The 16,692-nt window shown below is 36.1% G+C and overlaps 2 protein-coding genes across 3 annotated transcripts; both read right to left on the bottom strand.

Annotated features, from left to right (window-relative positions):
• Window positions 1-2,210: 2,210 nt before the first annotated feature.
• Window positions 2,211-5,359, bottom strand: LOC140795187 (F-box/kelch-repeat protein At5g60570-like). 2 transcript variants are annotated; one of them, XM_073147619.1, is made up of 2 exons: window positions 4,898-5,359; window positions 2,211-3,870 (listed from the first exon to the last, which is right to left on the bottom strand). In XM_073147619.1, exon 2 carries the CDS (start codon window positions 3,840-3,842, stop codon window positions 2,493-2,495), a length of 1,350 nt encoding a protein of 449 aa, XP_073003720.1. In that variant the 5' UTR covers window positions 3,843-3,870; window positions 4,898-5,359; the 3' UTR covers window positions 2,211-2,492. The 2 variants fall into 2 exon arrangements, with proteins under 2 accessions (XP_073003720.1, XP_073003719.1); XM_073147618.1 differs by having other exon boundaries at window positions 2,211-3,867; window positions 4,898-5,194.
• Window positions 5,360-8,464: 3,105 nt separating this feature from the next.
• Window positions 8,465-15,987, bottom strand: LOC140795186 (SART-1 family protein DOT2). Its single transcript, XM_073147617.1, has 13 exons — window positions 15,796-15,987; window positions 14,817-15,647; window positions 14,472-14,613; window positions 14,322-14,373; window positions 13,978-14,091; window positions 13,788-13,884; window positions 13,640-13,706; window positions 13,499-13,558; window positions 12,436-13,045; window positions 11,079-11,440; window positions 10,351-10,571; window positions 9,254-9,338; window positions 8,465-8,816 (listed from the first exon to the last, which is right to left on the bottom strand). The coding sequence occupies exons 2-13, from the start codon at window positions 15,605-15,607 to the stop codon at window positions 8,736-8,738; spliced, it is 2,682 nt and encodes an 893-aa protein (XP_073003718.1). The 5' UTR covers window positions 15,608-15,647; window positions 15,796-15,987; the 3' UTR covers window positions 8,465-8,735.
• Window positions 15,988-16,692: the final 705 nt, after the last annotated feature.

Here is a 16,692-nt window from a genome sequence, read left to right as displayed (position 1 = left end):
AAACTCTGTCTATTCCTCTTATCTCTATATCTTTGTGGGCATGATGACATGTGAGGAGGAAGGAGGCAAGTAGCCAACTGAAAGACCTTTAAATGCAGACAAAGGGTTAGGAAATAGAAAAGGATTCAAAACAGAATGCTTAGATACTCCATACTCCATTTTGGATAAAGACAAGCTTGCCATGTAAGTCATAGATTTCTACTTTAATTGGTGTTTGGTGGACATGCAACTTAGGTCTTTCATTAAAGAATGACCATTGAAAAACTTTTTATGACAAAGCTACTTATATCAAGTATTCCTCCTGGTTGGAATTATGGAAGTATGGGCTGAACCTGAGTAATATCAAACATGTAGGAAAATCCTAAAAAGAGAGGTGATAAAAACATCATGTAAATTATTAATATTGTTTCAGATAATAAATCAGCTATGCTACCACAAGATGGAAAGACATCAAGTAGAATAGAATAAAGAAATTCACAGTTATTTTACGTCGAAATTGTATCCTATACATGAAAAATATAATACACAGTTACCATGTCTGTACTTGTATACTGGGTACCAAGATATTCCCATCCACTAATGTCTTGTACTAAGAATTATATCAAAAGTTAACAATTGCATAAATAACATCCGTACCTATTAAAGTGCACATGGAAGAGTGTAAAATATTGTCACAACTACCTCGCTATCCACAACTAATGCTAAAAAGAAAGTAATAATAGTTCACCTTTCAAGTTTCTCAATGCCAAATTTGATAAGGTATATAGGAATATTCCATGAGTATGGTTAGCTCTCTTCTAATTTTATCTCCAAATGCTACTACCTAGAAGTAGTGTCAGTTTCTCAACTCCAGGCTCACCAAACATCAGATATCTCAACAACACTTGAGGGACAGAGAACACATTAAACTGCTAAATCTAATTCTAATTATAGAATCAGGCTAATATGATAGTGCTCAAATGGTTTAAGAGATTCATAATCTATGAGTGATTCAAATTCAAATCCCAATGACATTGATTTAACTGGACACTATCAAATATCCACCTCTCAAGAATTGTAACTATAAAATCAGGAACGCAACATACCACTTTCCGGCCCATAGAGCTATAGGCTATAGTCCAAGTGATACCTTCAAGCATGTTGATCCTACTTAAATATAAAATCAAAATATTATATCTAGAAAGGAGATAAAAGGGAATAATGACGGCAGGACAACTCCCATTTAACCATCTCTATGGTTCTATCATATTCAAAGTAATATTACTCCACTGCAAGCTATCATTCCATATCGGCCTTTAATCCACATTTAACAATTATATAATGCATAAACCTTGATCCACAATTTGTTCAAGATTTTTTCCAACAGTTGGTTGAATTCCAGTAGCTTCCAGATACAGAAAAATACTACAGTTGAGTTTAAATCCCCATTATATTTTATCTCCTAACTGTTGTAGGTAAACATTGCAGTAGCTTCTTCAGATAAATATTGCATCTTGGAAACAGTATCAAACACGTACCCTAAAAATATCAGGTTGATGAGAATATATAACAATAATTGAATAATGAGAACTCAAAAGCTTAAAAATCCATCAGTTTATCTTGAGACCAAGCTTTGTCTTAACCATGCAAATGATGCTTAACTAAACTTATCTTGTGATTAAAAGTCAATAAGATCTAGCTGATTTCGTGTCAATGCACCATAAATTGTACCTAACTAAAAACCCTGGGCAACAGCACTGTTGCATATGCATTACAGAGAGTTAGTCATACAATACAAGCTATCTTACTAAGTTAACTTTCACATACATTAGTTCAATTGGAATGCATAAACAACATAAACATACACAATACATGATGCAGCAGTAAATAACACTTAAATCAAGTTAGAAGAGTTCATATTTGGTTTTAAACCTGTAACGGAAGCAATTATCCATTTGTGTCATCTTCTAGTGCTCTTCATTCATCTGCCTTTGGATATTGCAACTAATACAGATAAAAAGTAGAGATCAAATTGTTTTAGAGTCCTACAGGATAGTTGGAAAGGCTACTGCAATTATACATACTAAAAGGTATGTACATAATACTCGACATTTTTAGGGTTGTAATTTGTAATCTCCTGCCTCAGAATTTCTATATCTGATAAGAATCAGTTTACTCTGCCAGAAAGAATTTTGAGGTTAGGGTTAAGCTTATAACTACAATGAAACTACTGAGAAGCCAACGCTGGAATTCTTTCATGTTGAATACTAATTCATGCTAATGAGAACAAATTTAAAATGTTATAAAGAAGTCTCCACATCAACTGAATGTTTTTTGCTCTCTGATGAAACATTAATGGAAAGAGCAAAATGGAAGTGTCCTTGGTAAATAAGTCATCAATGTGAGTGGATCAAACAGAAAATACCCAGTAATGTAAATCGCTTCACCAATTAATTGAGGCAATTGCCTTCCCAACTACGTAATGATCAATAAGCAACACGCCCATGTGGGTATCAACAACCCATTATTGCACAATTGTAAACGAAAGCACCAGCTCTTTCCCTAACAGAAAGCACTTCCCAGTCACCCCCACCAGAATTTCTATCCTCTGGACGCCAAGAGTGCAGCACAATGACTTCACCTTGAGGCCCTCTATGACCGCCAATCACCAGTAACCTGTCTCCACATGCCTTGAAAGCAAGACCCCAGCCATTAGAGGAGTCAGCTCTAACAGGCAATGGCCTTACAACATTCCAAGCGTTATTTTCTTTATCATACTTTTTAACTACATTTGTCAACTGATCAGCAGCATAAAGCTGATTGTTTACTACAGCAACCAGAGGAGGAGACTGGGTGGCCCTATTACCACCAGGGTACATATTTCTAATTCTCCTCCATGTCCTTGTTTCCATATTATACTCCTCTCCACAAGTTAAAGAATCTGTATGGCTTGACATGCCCCCTATGACATAAAATTTCCCATCCATAAAAAATCCAGAACACAACCTCCTTGGCATATTCATATCTGGTAAAGTTTCCCAACTACCGACCTCTGAATTGTACAGCTCGGCACATTTTAAAACATGACCATTCTTATCACTTCCACCGGCAACAATAGCAATTTCACCAAAGCTGCCAGAACCAAATAGGCAACGAGGTAAATTCATCAATGGACATCTAGACCAATCATATCTCATTAAATCATACATCCATATAGCAAAACCTGTTAATTCTCGACCAAAAACGAGAAGCTGTGTCCCTACAGCCAGAGACTCCTTGTCTGCATAAGAGAAGCAGTCATCACATGGCATTTTTGGTAGCCTCATCCATCTCTGCCTAAAAGGGTCAAATGATTCCCAAGGCATCAAGCTACATGCCAAATATACCCACTGCTCAATGATACCAAGTCTTCTCCTTAAGTTGTAAAGATATCCACTACGAATCAACATGTTAAACTTTTTATTTAGACAAGAAAGTGAAGAATAGTCAGATCTACTCGTCCAAGCTAGACAATCTAGAGCAATATCATCGTGAATGCCAGGAAGGAAACAGTCATTTGATCTTTGGTCACCGGAATTACCTCTAGTCTGAGTCTTAACAATAGGCCTTTTCTTCTTTAGTTCTGTACAATCCAAACTAGGCAAGTATAGCTCATCTTCATTCAAAAGTTCTTCAATTTCTCTTAAAACATACTCATTTCTTGCTATCAATAGGTAAGCCAATATAAATTTCTGCAATGAATTCCGATCCTCACCACAAAGCTGTAGAAGCACAGAACCTGAAATAACAATCATGCTTTTGGAACTGCATTCTTGAAATTCCTCCATGCTCTTTGTCTTCTCAAACGAACAGCTCATAATCATCAAAGATTAGGGACTGGCTCACGAACTTCTGGAAAGGGAAATGCAGGTCAACAATCACATGACGCATAAACTAAAAACTATTTTATACCATCAGTTCACAATCCCTTGAATAAAATTAAAATAGAATAATAATAGAAAATATATTTATACGAAATCAAAAAAATAAACAGATTGATGCTAATCAAACAATTTGCTCCCAAAATAGTCTACTAGAAGGTGTACCATGACAAATACCAACTCAATCAGAAACCAGAAACAAATATCCGGACAAATTTACAATAAGTATTCATAATTAAGCTGCAAGATGAATAAATTCTTATATTCTTAGGCTCTTCTACAATCAGTCTCAAACAGCTGTGGGATCCTATGCATCTATGAAATTATGTTACATAGCCAAACAACACCAAACCGGATACAGGTTATTACGAAATACATCCCTATGATACAAGACAGTTATATAATGGTCCTGTGAACAGAGACCTAACAAATATTCAGTTATTCACTAATGATCATTAGTGCTGTAATACCAGAAGCTTCAATACTTGCTTTTCTTGCACAAGCTTGAGATAAATATACTTTCAAAGCAGCCTGCACACCCCCAGAGCCCCCGGTTGCACCACATAGAACTTATTTGAGCTCTGATATCTTCTGTTCTAAATTAATACCTTCCAGTAAATTCTCACTGTAATGATATGAATTATCTAAGTCCCATATTTATCCTTACAACATCAATGATAACTAATTCTACCTTATTCATACAACTATGCCTTAATAATTCACAAATTAGAAACCTCAATCCTCATAATGTATACTTCTGAAGACATAGTAAGAATATAAAAAATCCTTCACCACTAGGCAAAGAGTCCTAATATTCTTCAATAATTACTTTTGCCTCCTCCATATCACAATGTGCATGTCTACACGATAAATATCGAATAAAGCAACCAACTTTCCTACACCTTCACACGGCAAAAAAAAAAAAAAAAAAAAAAAATCTCAACTTATGACGGCACTCTTAGGGTAATTCGAATAAGAATTTAACATAGAGATTTCACCTCGACCAAAATCTCCGCATCTTCGGATAAAAGATCGGGTCAAAGCCGCTCCAGTCCCACCAGACCGGTAAAGATCGGCTCCGCCATACACTAAAATCTGGCCTTCTCCGGCGGTTTCTTGGCAGGATCTCGACCGTCCGGCGAGCGATCGCCGGGATCTCGTCAGCTTTTACTTCCGATCGCGACGAAGCCGGGATCCCGCCGGAGACCGCCTCAGGTGGTGGGGACCACCATCAGAAAAACGAAAGAGAGAGAGAGAAAGGAATCACCAAGAGCGAGACGGAGAGAGAGAGAGAGAGAGAGAGAGAGAGAGAGACGAATATATTAATAGCGGAAAAGATCGAAACCACCGGTTTCGCCCTCGGCTTCTTTTTTTCGCAACTTTGCCGCTTTCCTTCTCCTCTCGATATGGGATTTTATTTTATCTTTTCTCTCTCCTTTTATTTTTTATTTTTTATTTTCTTTTGCTTGCCTCCTTCTATTCCTTTCTTCTTCTCGTCCTTTTTGCGGGGGTAAAAATGTAAATATAATTCTAACTGTTTTCTACAATATAATATTAATATTTACTCGGTAGAAAGGCATTAATGGACACTCGAACAGCAAGAAAGGCAGGTCCAGACGTAGACTTCTTTATGCGTTCTATTCCGTACTTATGCTTAAAATTAATTGTATCTTCTATCTCTATTTCAAAAAATTACCAAAGTAAAATCATCATTTCTTTTATCACATAACCAAATAGATCAAATTTTTTATCTGATTTTTATTTTAACTCATATTTGTCTTGTTTCTAAACGTGGTATAATTATTAAACTTCATAAAAATTTAGGTTTAATAAGACTTATTATATAGTTGACACAATATAAACATTAATATAATAAAATATGTAGGTATTTTTTGAAAAGAAAGAAATGAAAAAAAAACTAATTATCTCACTTTAGTCGTAAATTACATTAGTTTGAGACTTTTTAAAATAAAGTGGATAAAATAATTTTACATATAAATATATGAGTAAAATATATTTAACTCTTTTTATTATTATTCTAATAAGTCTACCTATTAAACAATAATATACCATAAGATTTACGGAAAGTATTTACTGGAATGTCATAACAAATTTCTATTGCGTTTGCCTTTTACGTAAAAAGGAATAGAGGTCTCTCTCTTTCTCTTCTTATCGGTTTATGTTCTTTATTGACCACCACCACCCACCGCTACCTTAAGTTGAATGCTTGGAGTGACGTCGGGCACTGGCAGTTAGCCCCTGATATAGGGACTGTAGACCTAATGGGTTTGACATGGACGAGCAGGAGCCATTAGATCAAGTAGTGATGGACTTGTGACAGTTAATGAGAGAGTAAAGTTTGTTCTCAAATAAACAAGTATAAGGCTATATGCCCACAAATAATTTACAAATAGAGATGATATGGTATTATCCTGTCTATCTATCGGTAGTTTTTATCTTCATCTCATGACATGACATATCACTATTAATGGATAAAATTATACTACATTAAAAGTTTTCTATAAGCATAACATTGTTCTAAATATGTAACATCTTTCTTTTGAGCTCTTTTTCTCTTGTGTCAACATCTAGGCGCCTCTGTTGCTGATCTCCCTCCATTCCCTTCCTTAACTAAGGGCCATCTCCCTTTTCGCGTCTATTCTCTATCCTCTCCTTCTTTGATATCAATGGAAGATTTGTCATATCCTCAGGCTTCTCTCATTTACTTTATGAAACTCCTTGTTCGCTTGTCGAATTGTTGACTTTACCATTCTCAACGAGGCACAATGGCACAAAAAGAGACCACCTCCCTCCCTAGATCTCCTCTCGAGGAACCTCACTCCGATAAGGTGGCTCAAGGCCTATGTGGAGTTGTCGGTCCTCTCCTATGCTTTCTATGTTAACGGCACGAGTCTCCTTCGGTTCAAGTGTTAAGAGATTTCATGTGTAGTGCAGGATTTTTGTGGCTACTTCCCTTGCTATGTAAATGGGGAGTAAACCTTTCTCTCTCTCCTCCGACAATAAGACATTAGAGGCAACTTTGGTAGTTGTGAGTTATTATTTTTCTTTGCTTATTTTCTATTTAGTTTTCTACAAAGCTAATTTTGCTAAATTACTTAAAAATCTATGACGGTCGAGGTGAAGCTACAATTAATTGGCTAGTTGTGCTTGTGCATTTATGTGTTGTTTTATTTAGTTCTCGTATGTCTTTTGATCTACATGCTTGTTATTTCTTATTGTGTCGATAGTAGGGTTGTTACATCCAATCTCTATTTTATTCTTATATATCAAATTTGTAAATCCTATTTGAAAATAATGAAATCATATGTCTACAGGATTTAATTAAAAAAAAGAAGAAGGAAAGACATCCTTCTCTTGAAGTTAATTCACACATTTTTCCATGTTTAATTTATATTTCGAAGTAAGATATTAGAAGCGGCAAATTGTCATTTACTTCTACAAGGTTTGGCTTGATTTCAACTTATTATACTTTAAAGTGACGCGTGCTTGCAACTGTTAAATTTTTTTTGTCCAAAATTTTGTTGGTGTCAGTACTTTCCACGCCATAAATAAGTTATTAAATGACTAAATTACTCTTAATATTATCAAGTCATATCTTGGTACTATACAGAGGTAAGTAAGTTAAAATCAGACCAAACCTCAAGGGGGGTTGGGGGGGCACAAACAACGATCTTCCTTACTATAAAGTAGCAAAGAAATATAGTAGTAAGATATCATAATAGATTCCTTTGATCAGATGCAATATACAACCAGTTGATTCCAAAACCAAAAGATTAAAATAATAACACACACCATTTTCTCAATACCTAACACAGGGGAACAAATGTAGTAGTAGTAGTAGTAGTAGTAGTAGTAGATGCTCCAGAATCACAAGGTGGAACTGGGGATAGCCTAGCTTTGCTTGCATTGCTTCTTAGTTTGGCCAAGATGGTGGTCCACAATCTTTAGGTCCCTTTCATGCGGAGAGGACAAACTAAATGTGGCCGGTGGTCTTAATTGTAGGTGGGGGTGTGGTTCCATGTTAACCCATGTGAGCCTCCTCAGTGGGCTTAATTATTTCAGGACCCAATAGGACCTACAAGCTTTCATTTCGACTTATTATTATTGTTATTGTTATTATTATTATTATTATTATTATTGTTATCTTGTTCTCATGCACAGCTGGGGAGAATCTAGGATGGATATCCTGATTCTTTTATCTCCACTGTGGAGTATGGAACATTAAGTTCCAAGAATGATATGATATGGCACTAAAATGAGCAGGGTTATGGACACCAAGGCAAGTGCACAAAGAGAGAGGAGAGGTTTGTCCTAAGAACATCCTCAATGCCTGTTAAAACTGTGGAGGTTCCACTCTGTTCTCTTTCATCATTCCACCATACGTGGTTTTTATGTACAGGAGTAAAATAAAAGGCCAATTCACCAGCTTGGATATGTACGAATCAATTGGCTTTTTGTCTAACAAGTAAGTGAAATTTTACCTACGAAGGACGACCAGAAAAGGAGGGGAAAAAAAGAAGGGCAGGGTAGTTTAAGACAACAGATTAAAAACTCCAAAATTATGGTAAGAATATGTCTCTAATTTTGGTTACAAAACATTTGCCAGCACCAGCTTGTCAGCAGAATCAGATGGCTGGATACATGTAGAAGATGTTTATCTACAAAGCTGCTTTATAATTTTATACACCTTGCCATATAGAGATTTTGAATGAACATTGACCATTTGGCACCTTTAAAAACCAATCAAGTTCCGGGATGATTAAGAGCATGAATATCTCAACAACCTAAAGAGGTTGAAAATGTGGGGAAGGTTGTTCAATTCTTTGGCCTTTTAGGTGGAGGCGGACCCATGCTTCCTGGCTCAGAGTTTCGCTTGATTCCCAGAAAATGTTCAACCTGTGAAGGAACGTGGTTAGACTCAATGCCAACCTCATTGGTCAATATATCTTATTCATCAATGAGTGCAAATTTTGTTGCTTTTCTGAATTACAATTCAGAAGAACTAATTTCAAGGGATAAGATGCAAATGATGAATGAAGTAGAACTAAGGAACTTCTATTTTCAGTGACAGGTTCAAGTATACAAGGAATGGCAACCAGTACACACCAAAGATATAATTTGTTTCTAAGCTTCCAAGCTTTCTTGTCAGCAGCAAACAAGAGGAAAGTATACCACAAAATGTTTAAACTCAGATAAGTATACTATTTAATATATAAATTAATCCAAACTGCCTTGCTATTTATCATCCTATTGTTATATAGACCTCAGGTAAATGGTTCTCTTAGAAATACTTACTCAAAAAATAATGATTATGCACAAGAAGAAGAAACTACCTTTTTGTCCCCAAGCATGGGTGTCAGGCTCCCCAGGTGATCTTTTTCAACCGTAGCAAAGCCGCTTCTAGGGTCACTGGTTTGCCTAAATTTCCACAACAATGGATCAGGCCAAAGAGAAAAAATGTACTTTAAATTGCATAAAAGAAGAAAAGCATTGAAGCAGAATATGGATAGCCACAGGTAAATTAAATTGATAATTTTGAAATTAATAAAACTACTGATTGCTGGGAAGTGGATATAGTCCAGCAGATAAAAGAACCCCCTTATTCTTTTAAGCCTTGTTTGCTTTGAGTTTAGGGACCCTCCCTGAACTGGTTCAGGAATCCTAAACCTAAATTAATAACCAAATATTTTTTTATTTTTTTATATCTAAACAAGTTCACTCTCTAAATAATTAAGATTAAATGAGACTAACTAATAAAGTTCGGAGCTTAGACTCAAACCAAAAAGGCTAGTTTTTATTAGGTCTACTTAATCAAAAAGAAACAGACAATAGCAACACAGAAGCCAAAGATCATAAACAGCTAATAGATCTGTAAAGCAATTATGCACCAGAGCATATGCTTATTTATTTTAGATGGATTTCAATTTATTGACTTTCCTAAAGAAAATACCTTTAGACATTGCAACAGAATATAAAATCACACAAGACATCATAATGGACTTCATAGTAAATATTATATTCTATCTTTTTCCATTTCTTACAAGATATCTTTATTATCTAAAAACCTGTGGTTTATAAAACTATTAACTAAACATAAGCATCAAAGAATATCTTGAATATACCAACATAATTATGTCTGGAACAGATTCTATATTGAGAGATTTGAAAAAGCAGTAGCTCATTGAAAGAAAGGTTTATAAGAGTTTTGAGACTGTTCAGCCAAAGAAGGCTGATTTAGGCCAGGGCCTGCTATGAAACTATGCCGAAAACTTGATTTTGGTTAGAAAATAATTTAACAGATCAAATTTCAGGCCAATATTGTTTCTAAGAAACCTGTACAATAATCAATATTGCTACAAAAGTCTGATCTTTTGTGAAAAAGATATAAAAAGTATAAAGTGTGATTATAAGAAAGGATTTATTAGCATACCCTGGTTTAACATGTCCGCTCAAAACAAGGTAAGGAGTTTTCATCCTAGCTTGAGCTTCCCTCATTTTTTCCATGGCCAATAATGGTGTGTCAGAAGCTTTCATCTGTTTGGTTTTCAAATCCTCCTGATACTGCTTCATGCGTTTTTCCTGCTTCATTTTTCCTGGACCCTTTCCATGAAATTTATGTGAAATAATCCGAAAGGCCTCCTTCGGTGTCAACTGAGTAAGCCAACAATATAATATTAGAGTGTCAATCTATTTACCAGTCCCAATTCAATACGTACAACAAAAGGATTAACACAAACTATAACCATGATAACTATGAGCGTACATAAACAAATAATAGACAGTTGATGATGAAAAATCCCATCAATGTAAAGCTTAAACTTCAGATTAGATGTGATGGGAACAGAAAAAACCTTTCTTAAAATGCTCAACAGACAATGTGTCTATTGCTCCTTACATAAGGAAGGTTGGATAGTATTAACACGTTTCTCTTAAAAAAGAAGAGTAAACTATAAGCAATGAGGGTCAACCTAGTCAAACTTGTCAATAAATTTAATGAGCTTACTGATGAAAGACTTTCTACAAATGAAAACTTACATGACACCTTTATTCTGCAATAGTAGTGGAAAACATGATTATAGAAGCAAAAGAACATCAGCAATGACCAGTTACAAACAATTTTAATTCTCATGAAAAAACTTTTATAAAGAAGACACTTACTATTCGACCAAATTCATCAGTCCTGTCAATGCGAATTTCCTTTGTACCATCATTATCATAGATCCCAACAAGCTTGCTTTTCTTTTTGTCCATATTTCTTCCACCCAAATCTACTCCTTCACTAAGTGTTCCTCGATTGTGAAGCAACTTTAATGCACCTGCTAAACCTTTTCCAACAGCAACCTCATGGATAATCTCATCTGGGACAACATCTGGCTCCTCTTCATCAATGAGTTCTTCAGTAACATTATTCTCTTTCACTTCTGCCAATTCAACAACCTCAGCTTGTGCTTCCTGCTCTATATGTTTAGGTTCGTCATCTTCATCCATGAAAACATCTTCTGCTTCAGGTTTACGAGCATCTGTAAAAAAAAAAATAACAAAGCAATAAGGTAAGAATCAACTTAACCAAAAGAGTTGACAGAACATACAGAACGTGAAGCCAGAAAATTATACATGTCCATTCATTTTCTACATCCTTTTAAAGTAATTGTAAAAGTCTAAAATGTTGTTTAATTCGTGGATAAGGAATATTTATTTATGAATTAGATCTCCCTTAAATATGTTTTATAACCAAACACTCATTTATATGCATTTTGGTAAAACCATATATAAAATAAGTTATGTGATAATTTAAGTCGAAAATATAAATAACAAGTGAGGGGGTGTGATAAAATTATACATGTTTTCTAGCATAATTTTCATTAGGAAAAGAACAAAAAAATATCCTCTATATCTAACCCCTCAACTTTCAATCTCTTCCATTTTTCTTCCACCAAGATTTCAATAGCAATCTACAATCTCATTCAAAAAGCTCAATGGAATCAATTCTACCTCAATGGGAAGATCATCTGGTGGGTTAGATTTTGCTCTTTTATGAATTTCTTCTTCTTTTGGCTTGTTCTTGTGGATTTCATTTGTTTCGTCTTCTCTTATGGGTTTCATTTTTTTCTAGGTCTATTATTGTGTATTGCGTTTTTTTATTGATCTGTTCTTGTGGATTTTTGTTTTTTCTTGTGAATATTTTGGTTTTACTACTATATCTATTACAAGAGCATTTTAGTCTTTTCATCTTAAAATGACCTAATTTACCATACTTTATTCACAGTCTAGTAATTAAACAGAAATTCTTATATAAACTTATTCAATATCATCATTATAGTTTTATCCACATTTTACAATCAAATAATTAAATGTGAGTAAAGTTATAAAGATATCTTACTTGTATTTAAGAGATGTGAGTAAAAGTTATCCTTACAAAACCTTACGTAAGAACCAAATGAGCCCTAAAAGAAAGTCAGCAATATAATATATGCGCATAAATTACCTTCATTTCAAAATAAAATAGAAAACTTACCTTCATTTAACTGCAGACCTAATACAAACTCTTCCATCTCTGTTATCACAACTTTATTCTCCTGTGCTTCTCCTTCTATAGAGCTAGTATTATCTTGTTCCCTATTTTCTGTAGCTAAGAGTGCAACTGCCTGAGGAACAGAAACAACTCCCTCATCCTGCTTCCTGAGGGCAAGCTTTCTTGCCTGCTCAAGAGATCTTTGAAGATCCTCATAATCTTCACCAAAAACTAGATCATCTTCTTCCCCGGATGTGACGGTTAAAGTTTGCTCCTGGCGCAAAACTTTTGATGCTTCTTCTGCCTTCGCAATAGCTGACTGGTATGCATTACTTCTCTTTTCAGCCTCAGCTCTCTCCTCTTCCTCCCTAGCAATTTGACGCCTTAAATCTTTCCGAGAACCAAGATCTCCAGCACCCAGTCCAGCAGCAATAGCTTCTGATTCAAGGGCATCCAAATCCAATTTTTCTTTCTTCCTCAGGGATTTCTTTTTCTTTGGCTTTTTAAATTGAAGCATCTCATCAGGAGTGTAATAATCTGAAGATATCCTCCCCGTAGAAGTGAGGTCTTCATAAGCTATTTGAGTGGAGCTACCTTCAATCCTTTTGCGAAGCTGCCAAAATAAAAGCAGCCGATCAGAGAGAAACTTGATTGCTTTCATCCCCACTCTCATAAAAAAGAAAATAATAGTGTAGTTTCTGCATATGTTTGAACAGTTGATGTTTGCCTTGAGACTTGCAAATATATCTCACTTACTCATATACAAAATAAATCTGGACCTAGTTAACAGTCAAGAATCTAACTACATCATTTTCTTTAGAAGTGAATTAAAACAAAGGTAAAAAAAATTAGTGACAGTCTGACAGCTAACTTTCAGCAATTAAAATAAATGGAGAAACATGATATCTAAGTCCAATATGTAATTATAGCAAATTAACAAGACACAGAAGATAGGCTTAAAGAGACAAAATGTCTCCAACATGGCAGGGGAACTAGAAGTGGTTCCCTAAGATTCTACAAGTATATTAGAAATATGTGCATCATAGTGGGGGAAGACATTGCATACCTCTTCTAATCTTTTCTCTGCTTCACCAGAAAAGCGCCCAGCTTCATCCAGTGTTACTCCCTGTGGAACAAAGTAATAGGATTTAGGAGATAAAGGATCATCAGAAAGGGATCAAATATGCCAAATCAATGACATATTCACCTCGTCTTCAATCTCATCATCATATTGTGGAAGTATTGGTCTTCGAGACCCTGTGTCATCGCTAAATCTACAATGTCACAAAGCAGAAGAGAAGTCATAAGATGAATTCCTCATAAGAGAAGAAACAATTACAAAGTAGAAAACTTACTTGTCATCATATATTCCTGTCTTTTTCTTTGCAACCCTGTAAGCTTCATCTCTCTGCTTCTGCTCTCCTATCTCCACATTTTCAAGCATATCGACATCTATTATTCCATGTTATAGAAAGTTAGGCAGGGCATACCATGAAAGAGGAATTCATCAAATATCAATACACTTCAAATGTCACAGTTCACTACCTTCATTGATGTCACCACCAGCAAGAATGTTCTGATCCTTTAGAGTCAAGACAACAGCTCCACCTTCAATTACTTTATCAAGACCATGAAGAATTTTCACTCCTGCTAAGTTGTCTGAATACAAAAAAAAATAGAACATAAGATCAGTGTAAGTGTGGAACAATAATCAGGATAATAGAAAAAGAAAATCGCAAGAGTAAAGGGATTATGTAAAATAAACAGAGAACACTATTGAAGTAATAATTCCTGAGAAACCAAAGGAGCATACTGCGTGCAAAGAAGCACATTTTAATATTAAGCAAGGATCTACCAATCTTACATTCTTACTATAATTAAATCATTACCTCTGCTATTTCCAGCAGCCTCATCATCTTCACTTTCTTCTAGTATGTTATCCTGAGAGTTCCAGTATCCATAATAAGTAGCATAAATCACAAGCATCAGAAAATTATTAATAGATTGCAATTGAAAAAAAAAAGACAGAAACCACTAACCTGCTCCTCCAGAGCTTTTGAAAGACGTAAAGTTTTCTCCTTCTCAGCATTCCTCTTCTCCTCAAGCCGCCGACTCTTACTGACCCATGATAAGATATCAGAAGCACCATCGGATTTGTCTTTCAGTCTTTCTTCTTTAATCCTGAAAGGATAAAACTGAGCTTAGAAACAAAAGCACTCCCAGTACAAGAAACCCGACAAAAATGAGTGATGAGGAACTCAGATAAATATATGTAAATTAAGGTTGTTCCTTTCTTCATCACTTGAATTTACCAAGTTCAAGGATCACATAGTGCAAATAATAAAATGACTACTGCATAAAGGAGACAAAAATTAGTTGCCTACTTTACAAGACGCTCTTCAAGCAGTGAGGTCGACTCGATCTGTTTTTCTTGAACACCATCCTCATATCGACTTTCCTCCTTCCCTGTAAAGGCCCCATCTTTCAGAGAATTGCTTGTCACTTTGCCATCCTTTTCAACTTCTTTCCCTCTATTTTCCTTCTCTCGATCCCTCGCTCTTGACCTATCTTGCTCCTTCTCCCAACTTCTATCAACATCCCTCTCCCTAGGTTTCTCCCTAGCCTTCTCCTTCTCTGTCTTACTCCTCTCCCTATCCTTTTCTTTATCCTTCTCCTTCTCTCGATTTTTACTCCTCTCTACATCCCTTTCCCTATCTTTCGACCTATCCCGCTGCTTCTCCCTTTCCCTCTCTCTGTTCCTTCCCCTCTCACGATCCTTCTCCTTCTCCTTATCCCTTCCTTGATCGCTTGCCTTCTCACGCACTCGGTCTCGCTCTTCCTTTCTCTCCTTCTCCCGCTCCCTATCTCTATGTTTACTATCCCTATCGTAATCCTTATCCCTAACCTTGTCTCTGCTCTTCTCTCTATTCCGATCATATTCCTTCTCGTTGTCTCTGTCCTTACCGGGGTCCGACCTGTCCTCCTTCCTCCTTTCCCGGCTTCCGTGCTCTTTCTCTTCTCGCCTTCCCTTCTTCTTATCCTTGCTTCTGTGCCTCCCTGATTCCTTCTCCTCTAACTCATCCATCTCCTCATCCCTAACTCCTCTAGATCTGTCTCCATGCCTAGAATCCTCATACGCCCTCATTCTTACCTCCCCCAACTCCATGTCCGCCATACGAGAAACAACAAAAATCGAAGGACTCAAGATATTGTACCTGAAATGTCAGGCAAAGAAGCAAATTGGGTTAAATAGGGATCAAACTGGTAGTGCTATCGCTATCGCAATCGCAGCTAGTACTCTGTGCGCGTGAACACAAGAAATCAATGCAGTGAGAGAAGAGAAAGAAGGATGAGAGAGTTCACCGTTCACAGCTCACGGCGCAATCACCGGAGGGAGAGACCCAGCGAGATTAAGAGGATTGGGGTTTCGGTTGCTTCAATTACTCGCTCTTCTCCGGAGTCCGGAATCCGGAATCGACCGCCGAGACAGCGAGGAATAGAGTTGGGATTAGGGCTCGATTTGGAAGAAGATGGGTTTCGGTCCACCGTCCATTTGCATAAGGCGCCCGATAATCCGATAATCCGATATAACCCGATAATCCGATATAACCCGATATCCGATAGCAGGTTGGATTAATAACAAATAACATCATTTAATTTTTTTGGTGTGAAATAAATTGATCAGTGTTTCAGAATCAGACTCGAAGCAGATGCTAGACAAATTGAGGTTTTAGATCACGGAGTAAGAAAATTTTAATAAAGCAAAGTGTGAGAGAGTCATAACAAGGAAGCCCAACATAGTAATATTTATTATTCCAAATGGACTAACTGAAATATATACAAGTATTTATCGTCTATTAACTGAGATATCAATATATCTATTTATTATTCTCTTTAGTGAGAGGAAGAATGGGAATTATTATTTATTATGTTTCTCCTGTGAAATTGTTTTAAAAAAAAAATCAAAACTATATTTTAATCGGATGCGGATGCTGATTTGGATGCAGAGTCGGACCGTTTCACCGTTAAAACTCAGTTCGATACGAGTTGGGTTGCACGCAGGCCTTGCCCAATTTCAAATATATCTATTTGCCAACGGTCCACTGGGCCCAAAAGCCCAGGCATCCAGACTTTGGATTTTTAGCCCAAGTGGTTCAGAGGTATTTTTGTAATTTGATTAGTATGGGTCATGTAAGAAAGTGTTTTCAAGGGTATTTTATAGCTTCACGCTCAAGGGTAGTTTAGTCAAATTAACAAGGT

The sequence above is a fragment of the Typha latifolia genome, chromosome 9, assembly GCF_019914945.1.
Source record: "Typha latifolia isolate L0001 chromosome 9, TyphaL0001v2, whole genome shotgun sequence".
NCBI lineage: Eukaryota > Viridiplantae > Streptophyta > Magnoliopsida > Poales > Typhaceae > Typha > Typha latifolia.
This window is presented reverse-complemented; position numbering and strand designations above follow the sequence as displayed.